A 25381-nucleotide genomic window follows, 5' to 3' on the forward strand; every position below is an offset into this window, starting at 1 on the left:
GGATGCACATGACAGAGGCTGGACCCTGGCTCAAGTTTCCAGGCCAAATAGTCATAGACATGTGCTGAGCCTGCTAGGGTCTGAGTTGAGCCCGCCCTGTGTTTACAAGATTCTTCTCAGTGCTTGGGTGATGTAACCATCATGATCATCAGCTTCCTTGGGGAGAATGACGACTGTACTTGTTTTTACCCTCTTGTTTAAACTGTTGCTTATTTTCAAGTTTTTTTCTTTTTCTTCTTGTGTGTTTCACCCAAAACAAAGCAAAGCAAACCAAATAGGTCCAGAGCTCCTGCAGCTGAGCTGGTCTCTTACCTCCAGGGGAACCAAAACTTCTTCTGTTTATTTGCTTTTAATATTTTTAGCATGTTTTGGAAAAGCTTCTTTTCAGTGAGTGAGGTGCTTTTAAAATTTTTTATTTATTTTGTACTGGGGACTGATCCCAAGGGTACTTTACCCTCAAGCTATATCGTCAACTCTTCTGATTTTTTGAGATAGGATTTCGCTTAATTAATCTGCTGAAGCTGGCCTTGAACTTGAGATCTTCCTGCTTCAGCCTCCGGAGTGGCTGGGATTACAGATCCTGCTGCACCGCCCTGGCCTTGTTTTGGGTTGTGCGTGCGGGTGTGCCTGCTGGGAATCAAGCCCAGGGCCTCAGGCATGCTGGGCGAGCGGTCCTCCACTAAGCTGCTCCCCAGCCCCTCCATGGGTGTTTGAAACGCAGCTCTCCCGCCCCACACTCCCTGCTGGAGCCTCCTACTCCAGGACCTCGGGACAGGTGGGGGCACGCGGTGTCACCAGGGGTGCTCGCCTCCCCTCCCCCCAGTCTGTCCCAAGCCGCGAGCTCCTCAGTCCGGGACACTTCATGGGGGCTAGAAACGAACGGTCGGGAAAATTTTGACCGCTATCGTTTCCCCGGGGGACCACGGGGTCCCCGGGCTCCCCAGGAGCAGACTCTGGCGGCAAGGTCGGAGTCGATCCCGGGGTTCACGCCCTTAGCGGGCGGGCGGTCAGCCTCCCAGCCCCAGCCGGGGATAGGAGAGACGCGGTCGGCGGGACGCGAAGACGCCCAGGGCCTCCCGCCCGGCTGACGGTCCCCGAGCACCGGCGCCTCCTTAAGTCTGCGGCTCCGCCCTGCCGGCCCCGCCCGCCCGCGGTTCCTCCCAACCGCCGAGCCCCTGCCGTCTCGGCGGAGTGTCGCGGAGCCACGAGCCTGGGAGGAGCGCGCCGCCCGCCCGGTCCCCGCTCCTGGACAAGCGTCCCCACGTCCCGGATACGCCAGCATGGCCAGCGAGGAGCTGGCGCGCAAGCTGCAGCGCCGGCTGCGGCTCCAGGAAGCTGAGGAAGGCGGTCAGGGCGACCCCCAGCCTGCGCCCCTCGCCGTCCCAGCCCCGAGGCTGGAGCCCGAGCCCGAGCCCGATCCCGAGCCCGAGCCCGAGCCCGAGCCCGAGCCCGAGCCGCCCGCCAGAGCGCCCACAGCCAGCGCTGGCGCGGAGCTGAGCGCCCAGCTGAGCCGGCGGCTGGACATCAACGAGGGCGCGGCGCGGCCCCGCCGCTGCAGGGTCTTCAACCCCTACACCGAGTTCCCGGAGTTCAGCCGGCGCCTCATCAAGGACCTGGAGAGCAAGTTCAAACTGTGAGCGTCCGCGCAGTGCGCCCCGTGCGCTGCGCCCCCGGGGGCCGGGCCCAGGACCCGGGAGGAGGGCGGGGGTCCGGGAGGAGGGGCAGCCGGGGCAGGAAGGAGGTGCAGGGGCCCCGGGGTGCCCTTAGCGTTTGAGCCAGCGGAGCCGGGTCCTGCGCGCCGGTCTCTCCCCGCGCGGTGGAGGGACCTTCCCGCCGGGAGTCTGAGAGCGGGAGCCCTTTGCACCCGGACCGAGCCCAGAAGTTGCCCTGGGGCCACCAAGCGGGTGTCCCTGTCTCCGGGGCGGGTTCCGCCCCCTCCGCGCGCAGGTCCGGAGATCGCATTGAGCCCCACTTCTAGAAAAGGAGCCGCGCCGGGGCGCCTCACCTGCCAGCCCGATCTACGTCCCGGAGGGGGAATTAGCCCCTGACGTCTTTTTGTCTTTTAAAACAAAAGGGGAAAGTGAATGCTTGGCCGCCGCGGGGTCCTAGGTACCCGCGAGGCTGAGAGCTGGAGCCTTAGGCTCCCAGGAGACCTAGCAGTTCCCGGGAGCGCGGAGCGGCGCGGGAGCCTCCTGGGGGCGTCGCCAGGTGGCTCCCCGCTTCCTGCCCGTGGGGCTCGAGGTGTGGGTCAGAACCGGCCTTGGCCGCTGGCTGCATTTGCGCCTTGCTATAATAGTGAGCGCGGGATCGCCCACCTGGGGCACCTGGAGCCCGCACACCCGGCGAAAGAGGCGGCACGAAGGGACTTGTCGCCTGGGACCTCCCTGTCCTCACTCTTCTCATCTGGAGAGTGGGAGCAGTAATAGTCCCTTGCCTTTTAAGGCCATAAAGTATTTTGCACACCGTAAGCTCCTACCGAGCTATTAATATTATTTCCAGAATTGGGCCGAGACCAGAAAAATTACTGGGGGAGCGCAGGCCGCCGGCCAGGTCCTGCCGGGGCGTCTTTAAAAGCGCCTGGAATGTGTTTGTCCTCTGAGAGGAGGTTCTATTTAAAGGCGCTGTGGCGGGCGTTGTGGGGCAGGGAGCCTGAACTGCCCCTGTTCTGAAGGCTACCGAGGCGGCACCTGGGAGCCTCCCTGACACCTAGATTTCTCTGTTCCTGGCTTCCAGGGTCCGTTTGGGCAATTCGGAAAGACGGAGTTGGGGACAAAGAATGGACTGGGCCAAGGTGGAAAAGCTGTCTGTGAGGCTGGTCTGTCCGCCCCCCCCCCCCCCCCCCCCCCGGGATTTATTTGTGGTCATTGCTTTTCATGGGAAGACTGCTCTGGCCTTGACCGATTCAGGGAGGGCGTCTGGGATGGACCTTCATTTTCAGATTGCTGTGTGATCATTTGAGTTTCTACCTCTCTCCTTCATTTCTTTCACTCTTCCTGCAAAACGGTCTTAGGAAGGATAAGTTTGTTAGCTGCCTAAGAGTAATGCAGGGAAGACCAGCCGGTGGGAGGGCCCTGGGAGACCAAGCAAGGTGGCCTCTGTGAGAAAACAGGCACTGGACCAGCGTTCTCTGTCAAACTAAGAGGAAGACAGTATGCGATCTGGGGTCCCCACAGAGTATACAGGAACCTTGCATAGTATTTCTTTTGAGCTATGACATTGGTTGGGTCTTCTGTCACTTGCAACAAATATTGGCTTATATAAACAAAAGGGGAATTATTTGGCTCCTGAAACTAAAAAGCCAGCATCAGCTTCAAGTATGGCTGGATCTAGGAGATCAAAGGATGCCATCCAAGCTTTGTTTCTCTTTCTTTTTCTTTTTCTTCCTTTATTTTGGTGCAGTGGGAGGGGTTGAACCCAGGGTCTCTCAAATGCTAAGAACACACTCTACCACTGAGCTACCCACACCCAGCCCTTGTTTCTATTTTTTAAAGCCACTCCCTCTCTGTGTTTTCCTTATTCTAAAGTAGCTCATCCCTGGTGTTGGCAGTGTGGCCACAGCAGCTCCAGTAAGTCCACTGGGAAAGAGCATCCACGGCAGAGGCCTTGGTGTGTCACTTATTTGCAAGGAAGGTAGCTTTACTGTTGTCTCCCTCCCTCTCCCTCTCTTCCTCTCTCTCTCCCTCTCTCTCGCTCTCTCTCTCTCTCCCTCTCTCTCGCTCTCTCTCCCCCTCCCTCTCTCCCTTTTTCCCTCTCTCCCCCTCTCCCTCTCTCCCCCTCTTTCTCTAGCACTGTACTGGAGATTGAATCCAGGGTCACTCTACCCTGAGCTAGGTCCCTAACCCTTTTTAAATTTTAATTTTTTTTGGCACTGGGGATTGAAACCAAGGGTGCTATGCCACTGAGCTACATCCCCAGCCCTGTTTATTTTTTGAGAAGGTCTCACTAAGTTGCTTAGGGCCTCGATAAGTTGCTGAAGCTGGCCTTGAACTTGTGATCCTCCTGCCTCAGCCTCCTGAGATGCTGGGATTACAGTTATGCACCACTGTTCTTGACTGCTATTATTTCTTGTTGGCTCCTAACCAACTGCTGTAGTCAGGGAATTCATTGCTCTTGTTGGCTAGGCCACCTTGTGCCCCCCACCCTTGAAGAGGGGGCATGTGTCCACAGCTGAAGTTTTCCCAGACCCTGACCACCTGTTCTCCTCTCCCTGCCTTACCTTCAAGCGCCACAGCTCTGCCACAGCTCTACCCAGACTACCCTATTCATCCGTGAACCCCAGGATCCCCCAGCTGGCTCATTGTCTTTCTCTCAGGGGGCTCCTGCTGATGTGTGTACCTGAGCAACCACTGAATCTCTTACCTCTCCTCCTGCCACCCCATCGGGTCTCCCCATTCTGGATGAGTTTGCTGCCTGGACATTTCCGGTGCATCTGGTTGTAGCCCTCATTCCCCTCATAGAGGCCATGTGACTGTGACCACAGTTGATGGACAAGCCCTGGTCTTCTGAAGTGCCTGCAGTGCCTGTGGTGGCTAGGTCATACCAGTCCCCTGTGTGCCCCGCCCCGCCCTTGCCCAGGCCAGGGCAAGCTCCAGGTCCCGCCCCCCCTCACATACCAGGGAAAGCCGCTATGGAGCTTGATACTGGGTGGCTTGCAGGCTGGGTCGGATCACCTGTCCTGTAGCTGGCCCTCTGTTGCTAATGACTTCTGTGGTCCCAGCTTTGCCTGTGGCCCAGCCAGGATACTTACTGAGCCCCGGGGTTTCCTCTTCCTCTGCCTACTGTCTTTTAAAAGAGCTTTTAAAGAAAAAATTAGAGGGCTGGGGATATGGCTCAGGCGGTAGCATGCTCGCCTGGCATGCGTGCGGCCCGGGTTGGATCCTCAGCACCACATAGCAACAAAGATGTTGTTGTGTCCGCCGAAAACTAAAAATAAATAAATAAATAAATAAATAAATAAATAAATAAATAAATTCTCTCTCTCTCTCTCTCTCTCTCTCTCTCTCTCTAAAAAAAAAAAAAGAAAGAAAAAATTAGAAACAGTGTGCAGGCTTGGTGGCTCCCTTTTCCCAGGTTTCCCCCATGTGGATGTGCCACAGCCCCCCCCAAGGCTTCTCTTGCACCGACCACACGGATACATCTGCAGCTGGCTTGACCACTGGCTGCTGTCCAGGAAGGAAACCCCTGCCCAGGCCTTGGGTCCCTCTGCAGCCTGCACTTCCCCTGAGGCCAGTGGCACTCATGCCAAGGCCTTCCTTGCTCAGGCTGTGTGGTGGTGTCCAACCAGCCAGCTGGTCCCCGCGGTGCCTCTGCCCGAGACCTGAGCATGTTCTCTCCTTCATTTCCCTTTGGTTTCTGTGCAAAAAAAAAAAAAAAAAAAAAAAAAAAAAATTAAAGAACATACAACACAGCCGGGGGTGGTGGTGCTCACCTGTAACCCAGCCATTTGGGAGATTGAGGCAAGAGGATCATGAGTTCAAAGCCAGCCTCAGCAAAAGCGAGGCCTTAAGCAACTCAGTGAGACCCTGTCTCTAAATAAAACACAAAATAAGGCTGGGGATGTGGCTCAGTGGTCGGGTGCTCCTGAGTTCAACCCTGGTACCAAAAAAGAAAGAAAGAAAGAAAGAAAAAAGAACATACAACATATCAACTTGTTACACTGTGGGTTTCTTTCTGAATTTTACTCAATGGCAAAGCAGTCCCGGGTGACTGTGAGGACCAGGGCTGGGGTCCAGGCTTCCCAGGTTCACACTCTGGTCCCACCCCTTGCTCCCTGGAGCACAAGGTTAAAAGCTCTCTTGCTTCAGGTACCCCTTCTGTTAAGTGGGAATAGAATAGAAGGAGAGGACCACCTCTCCTTCAGGGGATTCAGTAAATTAACTTGCATGAAGCAGTTGGGTCAGTGCTTGGCTTACGTCGGAGGCCCAGTCAGTTTTAGTCACTGATTTTCAGAACGTCACATAGCTGTAATTGTGTGTGTGTGTGTGTGAGTGGTACTGGGGATGGGACCCAGGGGCGTGCTGCCACTGAGCTACACCCCTGGCCCTTTTGTAGGTTTTTGTTTTGTGAGGAGGATCTCGCTAATTGCTGAGGCTGGCCTTGCACTCTGATCCTTCTGATCTTGATCCTTCTGCCTCGGCCTCCTGAGTTACTGGGCTGGTGTGCGTCCAGAGCTGTAATTTGGGGAAGTTTTGTGTTGTCCTTTTTTTTAATAACTTACTTTGCCAGTCTCATTTTTCCTTTGAAGTTGATTGAACTTCTGCTTGAGCTGTGGAGTGGTGGCCTGGTCACTCGGGGGGTTACCTGTTCCTTTCAGAGTCCTTTGAAGGGACCACTAGTTCCAGTGCTGAGTCAGCACATGTGTTTTCTGGTGCTTTTGAACAGAGTGCCGCATGCTGGGAGCTTAACACAGCAGAGGCTGTTCTCTTGGTTCTGGCAGCTAACAGTCTTCAACCAAGGCCTGGGTGGGTCCTGCGTACTCCGGAGGCTCTGGTCCTTCCTTGCCTCCCTCCTCGCCTCTGGGGGCTGCTGGCAGTGCTTGGCATGCCCTGGTTTACAGAGGCAGCACTTCAGTCTCTGCCCCTGCTGTCACCTGGTGCTTTCTCCCTATCTTCGTCTCTGTCTTCACTTAGCCTTTCTTATAAGGACATCAGTTGCCGAAGTCAGGGCCCATCCTGGTCCAGCGTAACTTCATCTTGATCACATTTATATCTGCAAAGATTCTGTTTCCAGAGATGGTCACATTGTGAAGTTGTGGGTAGGCGTGAATTCTTGGGGGACGCTCTTCAACCCAGCACAGCAAATGAGCAGAGCTGCCCAGTCCTGGTGGCAATGTCTCTGGAGATGGGAAGACATTCCCAGGAGGACCTTGATTTAGGAAGATCAGAATCTCAGACTTCTCCAAAGCCAGCCTGAGCCTCCCTGCCCCCCCACCCCCCACCCATGGAGAACCAGTCTTCCCAACCCTGATTCAGATGGACTTGCTGCCCAGCTACCAGACAAACCCAGCGGAACTGAGTCCCAGCCCTGCGGGGCGCACACTTAGTTTCAGCAAGAATTTCACTTTTCAGCAGTTTCTAGATTCACATTCTGATATCGCCTAGTACATGGGGCCCTTGGAGTGGGTAACCTGATGAGACCACTACACAAAGTGCACCCATTCTTTTTGTTGGAAAGGGGGGCTGGATTGTCATGCACACACGGCAGAACATGCTTTGGTCTTTTAAATTGGATTTTCTTAATTTAACGAATGTGGCTTGCAGATTTCTTACATTTTCTAGGCTTCCAAACAAAAATGGATGGGGTTGTGGCTCGGTGGTAGAGCACTTGCCTAGCATGTGTGAGGCACTGGGTTCAATCCTCAGCATCACATAAAAATAAAGAAATTTATGAAAAAACAAAATAGATCCTTCCCAGCCTGGGGACTTAGCGTGGCTGTGGCTTATCTTTGTGTCCCTAGGACCTGACACAAATGAGCCTGCTCCTAAACAGTATGTTGTAGAAGAAAGAACCTTCTAATGAGTGTGGGAAGCCAGGGGCATCATCAGCCTGGCCAGAGAAGGTTTCCTCTCCATTTCCAAGTGTGTCACCGGATACCGGGGCTGGGAGAAGAGAATAGTGGCCTGATTTTAAAAGAAACTGACTCTGCAGAGCGTGTTGAAGGCTGAAATTCGAGCTTAGCTGGCGGGGCAGTCAAGGTTAGACAGGAAACTTTAATTACCCTGGACTGATCCAGAGGCCCCTTTCAGAAGGAGGTAATGAGGACAGTCACTTAAAGGCAGGACCCAAACATAGCACCTTGGAGTGCAGCTCTGGTGTTTCTGCAGCATGCAGCAAGCTTGTCTATTCCCCAAAGAGAGGGTGGGGAGAAGAGCGTTCTGCCTGGGAAGGTTGCCTTTTTATTAAAAATCCGAGATGGTGATGTCATGGACGCCCTGCCAACGCCACTGTCCCACAGCACTGGAGGCCAGAGGGTGGGTTCTTCATTCCTCACCCCCACCCCGTTTCTTCTTATCTTCTTTGGTCTTGTCTAGGAGGGAGGAAGGAAGAAAGGGGCATAGACCGCTGGGGCATTTTTGGTTCCAGGAATCGAACCCTGGGCCTCGCACATGCTAAGCCCGGGCTCTACTTCTGGGCTACACCCCACGCCTCCAAAAGCGGTGGATGTTGGAAAACTGGGGATTTGCCCTTTAGGGAGCTTTTCCAGGGAGGCGGAGGGAGGCACCCGCATGTTGAGACCCTGATCTTCTGAGGGAATTGGCTTTAAAGATGGGAAGGTGGGGGCTGGGGGGTGGAGCTCGTGCTGAGGATCGTGCAGCCTGGGCCCCGAACATCCCAGCACGGAAGGGAAAAAAAAAGTAGAAGGTGGACGGAAATAAATGGAAGGTAAATGCTTTTCTTCTCCTTGGAGATAGGCAAGGACTTTGACTCTTCCTGATGGTAGCCTCCGTCGCCAGTGATTCACCTTGGATTTGAACTTCTCTCTCTGTACATTTGATTATTTTGAATTGAGGGAGTCAAGGTTAGACAGGAAACTTTAATTACCCTGGACTGATCCAGAGGTCCTTTTGGATTCAGAGCTGGTCTGAATTTCTGAGGGTGCAGCCCCAGGCTGGTCCTCTGTTTAGGGACGTGGTCCCTGGCAGGAGGACCCCGCCTTGGTTTAAGCACTGGGTGCTTTCATCTTCCTGCACCTGTGAATAATGAGCTGCGGGCAGGGGCACCCTGGGCTGCTGGCCTTCTCCTCCGTAGGAGTTTCCCTTGCTCCCCACCTTGCTCTCAGTCAGGGCTCCTCAATATCCCATTTTATGAGAATTTAAGTGACAAGACTTTAAAATGGAGTGATTGAAAGCAGTTAGTTAAGTTTTTGTTTTGTTTGGGTTTTTTTTTTTTTTTTTTTTTGCAGTGCTGGGGACCAAATAGAGCCCCATGCAGGCTAGACAAGTGCTCTGCCATTGAGCTGCACCCTAGCCCAGTGGGCTGGAGCTAGCATGACTGTAGACCCTGTGAAGATGCTGGATGTGGGCTGGACAGGGCAGTATGACCTCAGGCAGCAGCATTCAAGGCCAGGGGTCGTGGTCATTCTGAACACAGTGAGGGAAGAGTGGCTACCAGCACTGAGAGTGGATTCAGGCCCCAAGAAGAGGCGGAAGCGAAGACCTTGGGGATGAACCTTCTAAGACAAGATGGAGGCTGAGACCTGACCCATGGTGGCAGCTGGCTTGGCCTTAGGTGGCAGCAGGTGGCAGTGAGGACTCAGGGAAAGGAAGCTATAGCTGTAGGGAAGAGCGAGCTCTCCTAGGCCTAGAGTTGTTGAGAAATGGGAAAAACTATCTTTCAAGGCTGTGAGCCTTTTTTGTTTGTTTATTTGTTTGTTACCTGGGATTGAGCCCAGGGGCACTTGACCCCTGAGCCACATCCCCAGCCCTTTTACTTATTTATTTATTTATTTGTGACAGGGCCTTGCTCAGTTGTGGAGGCCAACCTTGAACTTGCCATCCTCCCTCAGCCTCCGGGGTTGCTGGGATTACAGCTGTATGCCACCACACTAGGCCCCTTTCTCTTGAGTGTCATTGGAGGGGACTGGCCTGGCTCCTGGCATGAGGTTTGCAGTTCGAGGAGTTGAAGGCACATGGGAGGCTGGGGGCGGGGCTCAGAGGCCTTCAAGTTTCCTTGTAGGCCATGAGTGAGCCAACCTGTTCTGTCAAGGGCCAGATAGGAGATCTTCTTGGGTTCATGGGTCCTGGGAGTCCTGTGGTCACTCTTGACTCTGCCATTGCTATGTGAGAGCAGCCTCTTGGACAGTGTGAAATGACTCGGTGTGGTGGGTTACAGCCATGCAGCCTGTGGGCTGTAGTTGGCTGGCCCCGTCTAGGCAGTAATTCCAGAATCTTCTGAATGCTGACTCTCATGGATCTGTGGGAGGCTTCACTCTTCCCCTGCCTCACCTCTTGGCCCTTATCCCCACCCGTGGCTGGGATTTCACTCACTGGGACAGGCCTTAGGTCCTAAAGGGAAACAGCCCCTCAGTTTGGTGTGCAATATGGCGAAGTCGTAATCCTGGGACCCCAGAGCTGCCTCTGGGAGATTAGCAACAGAGCAGGAATGAGAATTGTATCTGCCTCTCCTGTCCACCAAGGAAGCCGGGCAGGTGATGCCCCCGGCTGGGCTCCTGGTGTGGCTTTTGCATCCTCCGTGGGTCACCTTCCCAGAGAAATAGCCCAAGGTGTGCTTGAGTTTAAAAACTCCAGAGGAAAAGGAAAAATGAAAGCTAATTTGGAGGCATGTGGAACTTGGCCTTGGGCACTTGCCTCCTTGAGCCCTGTGATAAGAGCTGCAGTTCCTGAACTCAAGTCTCCAAACCCTCAGACATCTTGTACGGCACTCTCTACACACATCTGCTGAGACGTGGCCCCTGGACCCAGGAAAAGGTCCACTGGTTTGGAGGGTAATAGGAGATAAGAATCTTGCAGTTTAAATAAAAGTTAATTATTTTTCATCATTAAAGAATAATGAGTGTAATGTTGCCTGTTTAAAATTTCCTATAAAGTAATACAGGTATTTAGAACTTAAGAGAGTGGAAGCTGATACCAACTGGCTTGGTCCATGTTCTTATGTTGTGGTGTTTTATTTGTTTGCAGTGCTGGGGATTGAACCCTCCAGGTCCTTGCACATGCTAGGCAAGTACTTTACCACTGAGCCACATCCATGGCCCCTTTTATTTTTTCTTTTGAGACAGGATCTTACTAAGTTGTTGGAGCTGGTCTTCAACTTGTTATCCTCCTGCCTCAGCCTCCCAGGTTGCTGGGTCTGGTGCATGTTCTTAAAGAATGTTGAGACTGTGATGTTCTGCCAGGTATTAACTGGGAGACCTTGGGCTCGAAGGATGGAAAACCCTGCCCTAAACTCACTCATCAATGAACAAATGTATCATCCCACCAGGTACAAGAGCACATGCCTGGAATCCCAGTTATTCCAGAGGCTGAGGCAGGAGGATCACAAGTTTGAGGCCCACCAGCATGAGCAACTGAATGAGACCCTGTCTCAAAAATTTAAAATTATCAAAAAGGATTGCGGATGTAGCTCAGTGGTAGAGTGCCCCTGGATTCCATCCCCATACTGGAAAAAAAAAAAAAGTAATATACTGTCCCATGTAATAGGGAGTCCAAAGGACAAGAATGGCCTTGGGTGCAATGGGTTGCTGCTGTCATCAAGGACTCCTCTGCATTCCACAGGCCTCTGTGTTGGTGTCATTCCTGGGCTACTGGCCAAATAGTGAGGTTCCCCATCTCGTACCGTCACCATAAGGAAGTCTGAGGAGGTGTCTCCAGAGGCGGAGGAGACCTCTACTTGGATCTCCCAGGCTCTTGACAGGTTGCAGGAAGAATTTAGGGATGTGTCAGGCGTTAGCAGAGAGAGGAGGAGCTTTTCCAGAAAGGGGAGCGTGAGGGCGAGCCCTGGAGAGAGGGGCAGTCAGGCTGGGGGCTGGGTTGTCGTTAGGCACAGAATTAGGTAGAAAATGTCTGATCCCAGTGGGCTGCATTTCCTGCAAGATGGCGCCTGCCCACTAGGGGTCTGGTCTGGCATGGGTGCGAGCTTCTCTCAAAGTCTCTGGCAGTCAGGTGGTCCATCCGGCCAGGGTCAGCTGCATCAGGTTTACGGTCTCTTTCTTTCTTTCTTTCTTTTTTTTTTTTTTTTTTTTTTTTTGAGAATTTTTAATATTTATTTTTTAGTTTTCCGCAGACACAACATCTTTGTTTGTATGTGGTGCTGAGGATCGAACCCGGGCCGCACGCATGCCAGGCGAGCGCGCTACCGCTTGAGCCACATCTCCAGCCCTAACGGTCTCTTTCCTTGGGTGCCTTTGTCAGGCTCACGTGTTGTGCCTGATGGAAAGTTCCATATTCCCAAGGGGACATTTTTTCCTTTAGAGACTCATTTTTATCTCAATATTCCGAGTTTCTGTCTCAATACCTAGCAGAGGCAAAATCTAGAAATAGAAAAGACTTTGGGTTCTTTTAAACATCGGGGGGAATCTTCCTCAGATGTGTCCCCAAACCAGCCTCTGTCGTGCTGTTGGCCAGCACTCAGTCGCAGTCCAGTGACTGCCCAGGGAAGGTGACATCACTGGTTTTGCATGAGCTGGGGTTAGGCCTCCTTCCCTGTGGTCTACACTGGGGGTTCTGTTAATGAGAAATATGGTGGGGCCCCAACAGAGTCCCTCTTGGGCCTTTGTACTGTGCCTGCCTCTCATGTCTGGCTGAGTTTGTGTACCCGAGGGGCTTTTTGATGGCAGGTGGGGATTCCAGAGATGGGAGGAACAGCCCATCACTGGGGGCTCCTGTCATGGTCATGGACGTCCATCCCCTGTGCTGTTCTCTTGCCTGGGGCTGGTGGGACCCCTGTCAGTTGTTCCCTAGGCCATCCTTCATTACACCCCCAACTTTAGCCTTGTGCTGCCTTCCACTCTGTGAATTGTGGGCGCTGTGGGCCACCCACCCTGCCTCTCTGGAGAGCCCAGCTGGTTCTCCGTGTCTGCTCCTGCCTCCTGCCTGTGAAGAGTGTGTGCTGACACCTCCGCTTTCTTTCCAGCACCCTCTAAACCTCCTGTGTTCCCTTCGTTATCATGGGCACCATGCCCTGACTTTCCTCCCCCTTAGAAGGTGCTCCAGGTGGGGAGTGCCTGCGGCCAGCCTGCCATTTGGAGCTGGGAGTCACCTTGTTCCTTTAGTGGTGGCCTGGAATTCTATTGTTAAGGGACTTCTCTCAGCATGGAGGTCTTTGTAAAAGCCCAGGGTGCACGTGTGTGAGTGTGTGTGTGTGTGTGTGTGTGTGTGTCTGTCTGTCTGTCTGTGTCTGGTTTGTCTTTTGCTTTTGAGACTGAGGATGGGACCCAGGGCCTCCCGGGTGCTAGGCGGGTGCGCTCCCCTGAGCCAGGCCGCGGCCTTGTGTACTCTTCTCACCTGGCGCCCCTTGTTGCTGACTTAAGGCTGGTCTTGGAGATGAGACCTGGTTGCCGGTGACAGCAGCAGCTGCCTCAAGGCCCGTTCCTGGTTGTAGACCAGGGAGAGGCTGGGGCCGGCCTGGCTGGGTGGAGTCTCAGGGGCTCCCTCCAGTGTGCTGGGGTCCGACTCCAAAGTAGTGACCCTCACCGATGGCCTCCCCACCCTCGGCGGCCTCGCCTTGCAGACACTCGAGCAGCCCACGGTCAGCTTGGAGCAGGCTTGCAGGAAGGAGGAGGATTCTGTTCAGGATCTACAGGCTGCCTGTGCCCAGGGCTGGCCCTTCTACCCTTTCCTGGTGGTGAAGCAACCCAGGAACCCTCCACCTCAGGGCTGCAGCTTGTCCCCAAGCTGGAGTTAGACGTCCCCACCCCCAGCACTGCTACCGAACTGTGTTTGGGGCAGCTCTTACCACATATCTTTCTGCTGACAGTCCCGGCTCTTGGCCCGTGGGGACTTGTGAGCTCTGTCAGGGCCTTGGATCAGCCATGCTGGCCTTGGATCCCGCCCAGCGTGGCCTTGGCGGTGACAGTCTCTGCCCCTCCCTGCATGCCTCATGCCCCCTCCCGCAGAACAGCTGAGGATGTTGAGCTCTGGGCTCCCAGGCACAGCCCAGCAGCTGCCGTGCACTTACTGTGTGCTGGCTCCACTCCTGCCATGTGCACACAGTAACCCTGGGTGCTGTTGGTACCCCCACTCTGAGGCGCAGACAAGCTAGGGGACTGGCCCAGTGCCAGGCATCTTTCAAGTGGTGGAGCTGGGATTCGGATCCAGGCTACCTGCACTCTAGTCCTCTGCGTCATGAGCCTCCCTCACATTCCCATCCCCAGCTAGAGGGGAGCTAGTGCCGCCTCTGCAGGTGGCCCGCAAGCCCCACTAGACTACCTACCTCATACTTGGCCTTCTCCTGTCCATCGTAAATGTTGTAGCCAGAAGGGCCTTGTTACCACCCAGGCCCCGTTACTGTGTTTGCCTTTTCAGCCGCCCTGTGAGTTGGAGGTAACATACAACATTCAGTGGCTCCCTATTGCCCATGAAACGGTGTCAGGCTCCTCATGCTGCCCCTTAGGGCTCACCCCAGCTGGCTGTTGAATTCTTCTTTCTCACTAGTTCTCCCAGCCTGTCTCCACTCTCAACTGGGCTAATTCCCTCAGAGCTTCTCCAGTTGATTATATATCAGTCTATCAGTTATTATTGATTCTTGTGGAGCTCCCGACATCCTCCAGAGTTTTCCCTGGGAAAGCAGAAACAAGCTAACCTTTCTGCAGATCCACCCCACCGCAGGGCCCACCCAGCGCCCACTCAGCGCCATGCACAGCTGGGAGCCTTGACCTCTGTAGAGGTCTCTGTGCTCTGTGGCTGCAGCTGCCGGGACCCTAATCACCACCAGGGAAGCGGGCGAGCCCACACCTCCACTTGGGCACACGCCTGTTGAGCTGAGATGTGGAAAAAGGAAAGTGACCACCTTCTCAGGTTGCCCCCAAGATCAAGTGACCACTCACTCAGGTGTACAGTCAGGGCTTTAATTAGGTCACTAGTTCAGGCCCCACGTGAGGGCTGCTGGGTTCAAGGTGGTGCCAGCCTGGAGGAAGCAGGGTCCTGCTGGCATGGAAGGGTGGGTGCAGTGGGGGCCTCTGAGGGCGGGTGGGGCAGCTTTTCCCTTCCTACCTGGAGCAGCGGGGCCCCAACAGGGAATTGGGCTGGCAGGGCAGGGCCTCCGCCTCTGGGGATGCTCTCTCTGCTGCTCTGCCACCTCTGCCCAGTGCCCACCCCAGCTTCTCTGACTTCCTGGGCTTGGAAGTTCAAGGGGGGCCTGGGCTGGGGCCTGGCACTAAGGGGTGCCTGTGGAAACCCCGTGTTATGGCGGTCCCAGGACTAGTTCCCAGGAGCCTCCAGCTGGACCCCCAGGGGAAGTATGCGGAGCTCAGGGTGGGCTTCCTTCTGCTGTTCCGCAGCCAGCCCTGGTGGAGAAGCCTCTGTGCCTGTCCCACCCCACCTTTAGGGATGGCTCCGCAGGCACCCTGCCGGGGGCTTATTTGCCTTTGATGTTGACAACAATTGGACAAAGGAGGAATCAAATGCCAGAGAGCTCCAGTACCTCACCCAGAGCCACCACTCTGGCACGTGAGGGTGCTGGGACTTTGGACAGGGAACGTGACCCCAGGAGCGCACACCTGCCTGCTGCTTCACCTTCCTGGAAGGAGCGGGGACTTCTCAGCCACCCGGTACCTTTGCACTGCCGGATCAGGCTGTCTGAGGCCAGCCCCTCCCTGGCCATCACTGGGGGGTTCTGGCGTCTGTGTGCAGCACTTTGGGCTATTGGTCGGCATGCTTCTTTGGGGTGGTCACGGGCTGCTTTGCTTTGTTTCCATCCTGGGTGGCTGGTGTCAGTGGGCAGTCTGTTTGCAGTCGAACCCTCTGTACCCAGGGCTGCCAGTGACCAGTTGGAGCACAAGGCTGGGGAGGCGGGTGTGGTCAATGACCCTCCTGTGTGGTCACCCCCCACCCTGAATCCATGTGACAGCCCTGGTAAGAGGGCACTCCCAGGCATGCTTTTGGGACAGGTGGATGTGGAAGAAGGGTAGTGCTGCCCCTGCTGCCTTGCAGGGTGCTGAGCTCACGGGGGTCCTTGGAGTAGAGGGCTCTGTCCTGCCCTCGCTGTCTTTATGGACTTCCAGACACAGCATACGGAAGCACAGGGTGTGGTGGCTGATTGGAGGGTGGTGTCCCAAACTCCACGGGTCCCCTGCAGCCTGCCAAAATGTTGGCCTTTTACCAGAAAAGGAGAGGAATTTACCAGAAGGGAGCCCTGAAGCCCTGGCTTCACAGCAGCAGATGCAGCCGAGTTCAGCCCTGTGCCCGTGCCATCCTCGTGCCACCCCACACCCTTCCCACCCCCTCCAGCCCTGTGCGTTCGCCCTCCCATCCGGGCCTGCTGTGCTCCACTCGCCCCCGCCCCCAAAAGACCCAGCCTGTCTCTGAGCCGGGAGGTCTTTCAGAGGCGGTCGCCTGGAGCTGCCTCCTTGCTTGAGGCTCTCTGGAGGTGCCTGAGGAAGACAGATCTCTTCCCGGGTGCCTCGTGGACATTCCAGCACCCCAACAGGATTGGACCCGCGACAGAGGCCCGGCCCTGCTGTCTCCCTCTGTTGGCTCCGCTCGCCCAGGGCCCCCTGCTCTCTGCACTCTCGCCCTGTGTTCTGTGTCCGCCTGCCTCTGGGGCTGGCTGAGCTTTTCTTCCGCTCTTGGAGGCCCAGGTAGCCAGGTGCAGAGGGAGCCAGAGAAGGAAGCAAGTGGTTGGAGCACGGGAGAGTCTGGAGCTCCTGAGCCGGGAGTGGCAGGGAGCCAGTGAGTGGAAATCAGAAGTGTGGGGCCCAGGCTGTGGCGCCTCACCCCTCAGAGCCCTGCCTTCCTCCCGCAGCACCCACTGTTCCTGCCGCATCCCATGGGAAGGAGGGAGAGCAGGTGAGTGACAGTCAGGGGGACCGGCAAGAAGGATGGAAGCCAGAAACAGAACTGGGCAGAGGGACCTTGGGGAATCCCTGAGGCTGCTAGATAGGCACAGTTAGGGACACCCACAGGGTGATCCCAGGTGGTCCCCAAAGGGACCACCTGCTGGTAGCTGTAGCCTGCGGTGCCTCCCTCTGGGCCTGAGGCCACTGGGGAGCTGTGGAGGGCAGGTCCTCTCACTCAGCAGACCTGGAGGCTCGCGGAGACTCTGAAGTTCTAACAGTTCCACGCGCCCTTGTCCCAGCTACGCTTGGAGGGGCCTCGCCTGGCTGCTTGAAAAATCACCGAGTTCCTAACAAGGCCCTTCTATGTAGAGAGAAGCAGGGGTCCTGGTGGTTGCTGGGGTGAGCCACCCCCCAGCTCTAGGCATTTTCTGGGGCACTGCCACCCTCCTGGGAACCCCCCACCTCAGGGGTCCCTCGGGGAGTTTCTGATGGCTGAGCCTCAGGCACACAAAGGCTGCTGGCTTCTCTCTTTCCTCATTAATGGCAGGATTATTCTGGTGAGGTGAAAACCAAGAAGACCCAGGGGCTCTGCACAGTGGAAGCCAAAAGAACAAGTGATTCATGGACTCAGGAGGGGTCCGAAACTGGGTGGACACTGGACACCGGCCCTTGTCCCCTTGTCACTGTCTCCTCTGTAGCTGGCCGTGTGGGGCTGGGGCTAGGAATCTCCTGGTTCACTCAGGCAAGGCTGGGGGCTTCTCCAGGTGATGGGCATGCTCTGTGAGGGGCCCGCAGGTGAGGGTCTCAGCCCACTTCACCACCAGACCTTCAGAGATGGCCCCTGTCCTGAAAGAGGCAGGAGGCCTGGGCAGTGGGCTCATCCCTGGAAAGGGCTGTGCTGGACCAGGGACCACAGCAAGCGGCCAGTTACTGAAGATGGTGGAGGCACTTTGGGACCATGTTCTCGCTGGAAGGCATGTGCTTTCTCCTGGCGCCTACACACAGGGGCTAGTTCATAAAACCAGCCCCTTACTCACCATGACAGGCGCCAGCCAAGGTTAGCTCCCTCGGACTCCTTTACAGCCCAATAAGGCACTTAGGGCTGGGATCACTGTTCCCGGAAGGGTCAGGTCTCTCTCAAGGGTCCGTCAGGGAAAGGTTTCCACCCGTCTGTGTCTGTGTCACCATCCTGAGTGCCAGTGGGACCAGAGTCCCTCACAGGGACTGAGACAATGGTCTACCACGCGGCCTGCGCAGTGGTTTCATTAATGAGGTTCTAGGCATAAAGTTAGTTAGAAGAGATCGAAATAAAACACACAGACCAGTTACCTTATTTCTATTGCTAGGTCCCAGACGGCTCACCTCTCTGGTTCCCACCTCTAGCCGCCCAGCAGGGCAGCGAGGATTACTCAGGGCTAGCAGGAGAGAGAGAGAGAGAACACGCCTGGGAGTAGCCTTTTATTGGGGAACAAGAGATTCAGGGGAGAATTCCATCCAATGAAGGTTGAGGGGGGCTGCACTCTAAGGTCAGGGTCAGTGATTGGGTTCCCCGGGTCAGTGGTCAGGCACACCCCCACACGGATGGGCTCTCTCATCAGGAAAGGGTCGGGAAAGCTTCGACAGAGCCAAAGCGCCTCAGGCCCTTAACGGGAGTCACCCAATCACGTGTCAGAATGGCTTCCCACACAATGGTAAACGTGGAAAGAAGTCACAGTGCAGAAAGACACCCCAGGCAACGGCGACACGGGGTCTTGGGGTTATGAATGGGTTTCCTTTACTGCTCTGGGTTGCCTTTAATAAGAAAGATCTGCTACCTTTCCCAATTGAGTCAAATGTATGAAAGATGATATATCGTGAGCTTTGTAATGTTTTGAACAACCAATAAAAAAAAAAAAAAGAAAGATCTGGGGGTTGGGTGTGGCTCAGCGATGGAGCACTTGCTTAGCGTGTGCAAGGCCCTGGATTCAATCCTCAGCACCAAAAGAACCCACAAAATTACAGGGAAGAAAAAAGAGCTGAGAAGTTGGTAGAGGAGGATTAGGAGCTCACGGGGACTCCAGTGAACCTGAAAGTGTTTGAAAGATGCCAACTATGGGGCTGGGGATGTGGCTCAAGCGGTAGCGCGCTCGCCTGGCATGCGTGCGGCCGGGGTTCGATCCTCAGCACCCCATACCAACAAAGATGTTGTGTCCGCCGAGAACTAAAAAATAAATATTAAAAATTCTCTCTCTCTCTCTCTCCTCTTTCACTCTCTCTTAAAAAAAAAAAAAAAAAAAAAAGAAACATGCCAACTGTGTGTTTGGGGTGATGGTTGGGGCCGTGGTACCTTGAGGATCTGAAATAAAAGAAGGGGGAATGTAGGTTTAGGCCCAGCTTTAGGGAGAAAGCAAGCCCCAATCAGATGGAGCTTGGGCTGGGGCTAGGGTCCCCCTCCCCAGCTGACCACTTCCAGGTTACTCTGGGGCCAGGTCCCACACCCCAGGGCTGGAGAGTTCATCTGTGCTCTGGGGGTGGGTGCCCTGGCCCCCACTCAGGCAAGGTATTCTAGGTTCTGTCCCCTTTCTAGAGGGTTGGATTTCCAATTGCAGGGAAGGTGATAGCATTTTCGTGGGGAGGGGAGCAACAGATGTTTCTTGTGTGAAGGAAACAAATTCACTTGCATTGGCCTGTTTAAGAATAAAACAGATGCTATTTATTGAAATGCCTGGCTGGGGAGACTGTTTCTCCAAATGTTTGTAAGGTGGCAACATTAGTGCACTTGGTGCAAGGTCGCAGTCAGTCTGTCTAAGGGTTTGCATGCCTCACTGGTTTGCAGAGGGTGGCCTTGGTGCAGATTAAAGATGAGCATCTCCCTCCCCTGCAAAGTGTGCTTGGTCCCAGGGCCCTGGCTTGCAGGCCCTGCTAGGGTCCTCACCTCCAGCCACCTATGATGCGCCAATGGTGGCCTCCTAAAACCTTCAGGGAGGCCTGCATCTTGTTTCTTTTCCTCCATCATTACCATCCTGCTGGGGGTGGAAGCCGGGGGCCTCCACCCTGCTGGGCAAGCACTCTACCACTGAACCACACTCTCTTTGCCTTTATGTTTTAATAACTTTGTTTCTGTCTTTGTTAACTGGAGAGGCAGCCTTGGCATTACAAGGACCGACCTGAATATCAAGGCCCCTACCCTAAAGCCTGATGTGGTACCTTCAGCCCTGCAGCCCAGCCCGGGGCAGAGCTGAGGGCTTGGAAATCAGGCTGGGGAGGAGGTCCTCCCTGTTTACCTGCCTGGCCTGGTGACCTTGGGCTGATGGTGATGGGCTCAGGTTTCTTCAGCAGCCCAGCAGTACCATACCCCTTAGAGGAGGGTTTAAGAATAAAACAGATGCTATTTATTTGAAATGCCTGGATGGGGAACTGTTTCTCCAAATGTTTGTAAGGTGGCAACTTTAGTGCACTCTTGATCACGAGTTGCTTTGCATGTGTAGGTAATGTGTGGCACCATGTTTCACCGTCTAAGTGAGAAGCCATGAATATTACAAACACTGCGTGGTCATTTCTGCCAGAGTCTTCAGATATTAACCACAGGAGGCATGATGCTCACAATGATGACAGTGATCTGTTCATGGGACATTGAGTAGACCTCCCCTAGTCTCTTGAAAGTTGAGGGGTACCTAGAATAAACTCAGTTCATGACCACGCTTGCCTTCCCTGCTCCCATAGAAGCTTAAAACCCCAGGCCAGTGCAGTTCCCTTAGAGGTGGCTTTGCTACTTATTACAGTTGTCACTGTCCACTAAGTGGGACTACTGGTTACCACCTCCCAGCACTGCTGGATTTAGTGAGGTCATTTAGCCCAGTGCCTGGCCTTCAGTGAGCTCTCAATAAACAAGAAGGGCAGGTGGCTTGTATTAAAACTTTTCACAGGACTGTCCTAAAGATCAAAAGGACCAGCCTGTGAGACAAAGGTGGTCAGCTGTGAAGAGAGCAGTTGTACTTGCTGAAGGCTTTGAGCCCCACTGTGTCCCGGGCTCTGCAGAGTCAGGGGGGGGGGGTGTTTCGAGGGAGGAGATAAAACAGTGAGAAGATGAAAGGGACGTGTTGAGTTTTTTTCCTGCCTGTCTTGCAAATCTAGGCCCTGAAGGAAGTGACTGTAGACCAGCCCTCGGAGAGGGTCACTTTGAAGAGACGGGTGCCCTTCTGAATTCAAGTCCCGGCTCCACAGGGAAAGGGATGCCACTGATGTGTGGTCACTTTATAGTCCTGCCAGGACTTCAATAGATGGCACTAGGCCGATGCTTCTAATAGGAACAAAAGAAGGCAGGCTTGACTGAGCACCTGGGAGTGGAGGGGCGGCTGGCTCACGATTCCTTTCTTTCCTGCTCTCGGCCTTGGAGATGTCCCCTCCATGTCTCCGCACGCTCCATCCCTGTGCCAACCTCTTGCCCCCAGCAGAACCCAGCCCAGGCCTGTGTGGGCCTCAGCCTTGGCTCTTCTCCTGTCTGGGATTTGCCCACTCGGGTGGTGGGCTTCTGCTTCCAGGCTCATAATCTCCAAAGGGGTTGGACCCAGGCTTCTCACCTGATAGAAATTGGACTTTCTCGAAGCCGTTGCCCAGAGCTGGCTGAGGGTCCTTTCTGGCTTGTGTGCTCTTTGTCAGTCTGGAGAGTTTGGGGTTGGAGCACCAGAGGAAAGTTTTTCCAGACCCCAAAGGAGAGTGGGAGCAGGGCTTTGCTGACGCCTCTCTGTGACTGGAGGAGCCCCAGCCTGGCTCGGCCCCACTGCCCGCCTCTGTGTCTGCGGCAGGCAGTGCCATCTCTAGGTCAGTGAGCTGGGAGCCACTCAGTGCTCTCCCATCTGACTGAGGACAAACCCCTGCCTTGTTCCCTGACCTTTACTTCCCGTCCTCACCCTCCCAGTACGCCTTTCTCCTGCCACCTAAGCCTTTCAGCTGCTCCCTCACAGATTCCCCTCTCCTCCTTCCTTCTCTGCTGTCCAGTGTCTGCTGACACTGCTTCCTGCCCGTGCCTGGACAGACTCACGTCTTAACAGTGCCACCCGCAAGGCTCCGGTCTCCTCTGCGAGCTTTGTTGGAACGCATGCTTTGTGCTGAGCACAGGGCAGAAGACTTTCACTCAGAATCTCTGCGTTCAGGGAACTTAGTGGTCATTTAACTGGGCCACCCCTTCTTTTATTTTTTGTGATGCTGGGGATGGAGCCCGGGGTCTCGTGCACCCTGGGCAAGCACTGTGCCACCTGGAGCTGCCCCTTCTGAGGTCGACTGCCTCCTCTGCAGTGGAAAATCACTACAGGCGGAGGACCTGTGGTCAGATGAGCCTGTGCTGTTTCCCTCTGGTGAATTTTGAACACATGACCACATGGAAGGCTCTGGAAAGTTCCACACCATGGAAACCTGTTTTCTTTGAGTAGGACTCCTTGTAATGGAGACTGTCCATCTCAGCCTGTCTGTGAGAGCTCTCCTGACTTTCCGGGTCCAGATCTGGTCAGCTGTTTTAAAGAAAATATCCTCTTTGCACCTCGTGGAAATGGGTCTCGTTTCCACCATCAGAGCTCCGTTCTGGCTGCCTCTGGGCCCCTGGGCAATGTCCAGAGATACCTCTTTTTCTTCCTGGAGCTGAAGACCCCTGGTCCCTTCTCCCTCTGTCCTTGCACGGGGTCTTAGGCCTTCCCACCTTCTTGGGAGCCTCCACTGACCAGCCCCAGCTTCCCTGGAGTGTGGGGTCTGCATGGGGTGGAGCAGGGTGTCAAGGGGTAGGTGGGAGTAGGTGAATTTAATGTTCAGGTGGACTTGGCCATTTCCACAGGAATCATCTTTCTAGTGCATCTGGAATATTCTGTTAGATCTATCATTCTTTGTTTGTTTGTTTGGGACTTTTCCTTCTTACCATAATGAGTATGTGGCCTCCAGGACTCACTGTGGTATCCCGGCCTCCAGGGGTGTGGTCACACATGCCACTGAGCTCTCTCCTCAAGCTCTGTGCTTCTGAAGTTGGCTTGGGGTCTTAGTTTCGGGACCTTGATGTTTTTTGTTTTTTTTTTTTTTTTTTTTTTAAGTAAGCTCCTTCGTTTATTGCCACATGATTTTTAAGTTTATTTTTTAGTTATTGGTGGACACAATGTCTTTATTTTTACATTTATGTGGTGCTGAGGATCGAACCCAGTGCCTTACGCATGCTAGGCAGGCGCTCTACATCTGAGCCACAATCCCAGCCACCTTGATCTTTTTTAAATGAAAAAAATTCTTAATTGTAGTAAGGGGTGTGTGTGTGTGTGTGTGTGTGTGTGTGTGTGTGTGTAAAGTAAAATGTACTTCTTTAAAATTTTTTTTTTCTGGTGCATGGAACCCCAAGGCCTTGTGCATGCTAGGCAAATGATTAAGCCCTGAGCTACAGGACAGCCCCAACCCCCAAAATGACCATTTTTAAATATGCAGTTTAGTGACATTAAGTACATTCACCATCGTCCGGTCCCTGAACTTTTTCTTTTTCTTTCTCTTTTTCCCTCCTTCCCTCCTTCCTTCCTTTCTTTTTATGGTGCTAGGGAGTGAACCCAGGGGCACATCCCCAGCCCTTTTTATTTTTGTTTGGGGACGGGGTTTTGCCACCTTTCTGGGTGGCTCAATCACAGAGGGTCCACCTGACCGATGGGGAATCTGCCCTGTGGGTCTCCCGCCCAGGGCCTGACAGAGGGCCTTGCTCACCCGAGCAGCAACTCCAGTTGACCATGGTTTTCTGTTGGGCCCATTTGACCACCAGCTTTCAAAGGTGCATGAGCCACATGGCCCAGCAGTTGCACTGAGATGTCTACCCAAAGAAACCAAGAGGGAGTTCCACACAAACACGTGTGTACCAGTGTTCAAAGCAGCGTTATTTGTAGAGCCAAAAAGTGGAAGTGGCCCAAGTGTCGTCACCTGATGAACGGATGGACCAAGTGTGGCGTGTGTCTGCAAGTGGAACGTTTTTTGGCAACAGAAAGGAATAAAGTCATGGATGCACGCTGGATAAATGAGTGAACCTTGAAAACGTTAGTGAAGGGAAAGAAGCCAGACAGGAAAACTATATATTGTGTGAGTCCGTTTATGAGAAGTTTCTAGGTGTCAAATCCACAGAGACAGAAATGCTAGTAGTTGCTAAAGGACCAGGGAGAGAGAAGCAGGGGGAATGAGTGCTAATAGCTATGGATTGTTTTTTAGGATGATGAAAATATTCTGGAATTAGATGGTAATGATGGTGGCATAGAGTTGTGAATATACTAAGAGCCACTGAACGGGCTGGGTACAGTGGCCACGCCTATTATCCCAGAAAATTGGGAAGCTGAGGAAGGAGGATCCCAAGTTAGAGGCTAGTCTCAGCAAGAATGCAGCTAGTGACAGAGCATGGCCAGGTTCAATTTCCAGAAATATAAAAAAAGTACCACTGAACTGTTCAATTTATAGGAGGAGATAGTATAATGTGTGAATTATGTCTCAATCAAGCTGGGGTTTTGTTTGTTTGTTTGTTTGGTACCATGGATTGAACCCAGGGGCACTTAATCGCTGAACCACATCCCCAGCCCTTTTTTTTATATATACATTTTATTTCAAGACAGGGTCTCACTGAGTTGCTTAGGGCCTCACTAAATTGCTGAAGCTGGCCTTAAACTGACGATCCTCCTGCCTCAGCCTCTCAAGCCACTGGGATTACAGGCATGTGCCACCTTGCCTGGCTCATTGCTTCCATTTTAAAGTACTCACAATCCATCTTTGTGTGTGTGTGTGTGTGTGTGTGTGTGTGTGTGTGTACTGGGAATTAAACCTAGGGGCAGCTTACCACTGAGCTACACCTATAGCCATTTTTATTTTTTATTTTGAGACAGGGTCTGGCAAAGTTGCTGAGGCTGGCCTGGAACTTGAGATCCTCCTGCCTCAGCCTCCCCAGTTGCTGGGAATAGTCTATTCTTTGATACTACTACTAGATCCTGGGCTGATCCATTTGTGATGTGTAGATTCTACCTAATTCCTGGCAGCCTGGAGGTAGCTTGCTCATTTCCAGATATGGAACACCTGTCTTCAGGGCTGCTCAGAGGTCACCAGGATTCACTCAGGGATCTCCTCTGTGACCTTTAGCACCTTATCAAATAACTTTTCCAACAAGGAGGCTGCACCCGGAGGGTGGGGAGGACTTGCATAAAACATGCCCAGCAGAGGTGGTGGTGAGTGCTGGGGCCAGACAAGGACAGACAGTGGATGCTGTTGACAGCAGAGGCAGAAGTGGGAGGCCCTGGGCTCTGGGGAGCAAGAAGGCCACAGAGCAGAGCAGGGCGGGCTAGAGGGTGGGAGGAGAGGCCTGAACCAGCCACAGTGGCCTGCATGGAGCACCGTGGGGACTCCTGCCCCCCACCCCCACCCCCCGCTGGCCTGGCTGTGTGGGCCCTAGAAATGCCACAGCCCTCAGTGGCCAATTTCCAGAGGCCCACGGCTGCATTTCTTGGTGGGCATCGGTGGTGGTTCTCGACAGTGGCGGGTTTGTGTTCCTGGGGGTGGGTGTATGAAGAGGTGGATAGCGAGGAAGGCTGGTTTGCTTATGACTAGTTTAGTTTGAAAATTATGGTGAGATGTGTGGAACGGATTTTCCGTTTTAACCGTTTGAGTGCGCAGCTCAGGAGTGTTAAGTGCGTTCCCACTGTGAGGCCGGCGTCACTGCCCACTGTCCACTGTCCGCTCTTCCTCAGCCCATGCTGAACCTCTGCCCATCATCACACAGGAGCCCCCACCTCCCTCAGCTCGGCCCCCATCCGGGTCCCTCAGTAGTGGATCCCACCGTGCGTGTCCTCTTGTGCTGGCTGACTTCATTTAGCATTACGTCCCTGAGGGTCCTCCCTATGGTGGCATGTGCCAGGGTTTCCTTTCCGTGGGTCATTCCCACCGCTTGGCTGTGGAGACCTGATTGGATCT

General features: G+C 54.1%; 1 protein-coding gene across 2 annotated transcripts in view; it reads left to right on the plus strand.

Moving 5' to 3' along the window:
- The first annotated feature begins 830 nt into the window (after nucleotides 1-830).
- EFHD1 (EF-hand domain family member D1) overlaps nucleotides 831-25381 on the plus strand; it is a 41302-nt gene continuing 16751 nt past the window's right edge. Inside the window, exon 1 of one of the 2 annotated variants that reach the window (XM_081261674.1) lies at nucleotides 831-1633. In XM_081261674.1, the coding sequence (XP_081117800.1) occupies nucleotides 1281-1633 (353 nt within the window). In that variant the 5' untranslated portion in view covers nucleotides 831-1280. The remainder of the gene's footprint in view (nucleotides 1634-25381) is intronic. The other variant, XM_081261673.1, reaches the window with a different exon arrangement.

Source organism: Spermophilus citellus, assembly GCF_964194105.1.
Source record: "Spermophilus citellus genome assembly, chromosome: 11".
NCBI lineage: Eukaryota > Metazoa > Chordata > Mammalia > Rodentia > Sciuridae > Spermophilus > Spermophilus citellus.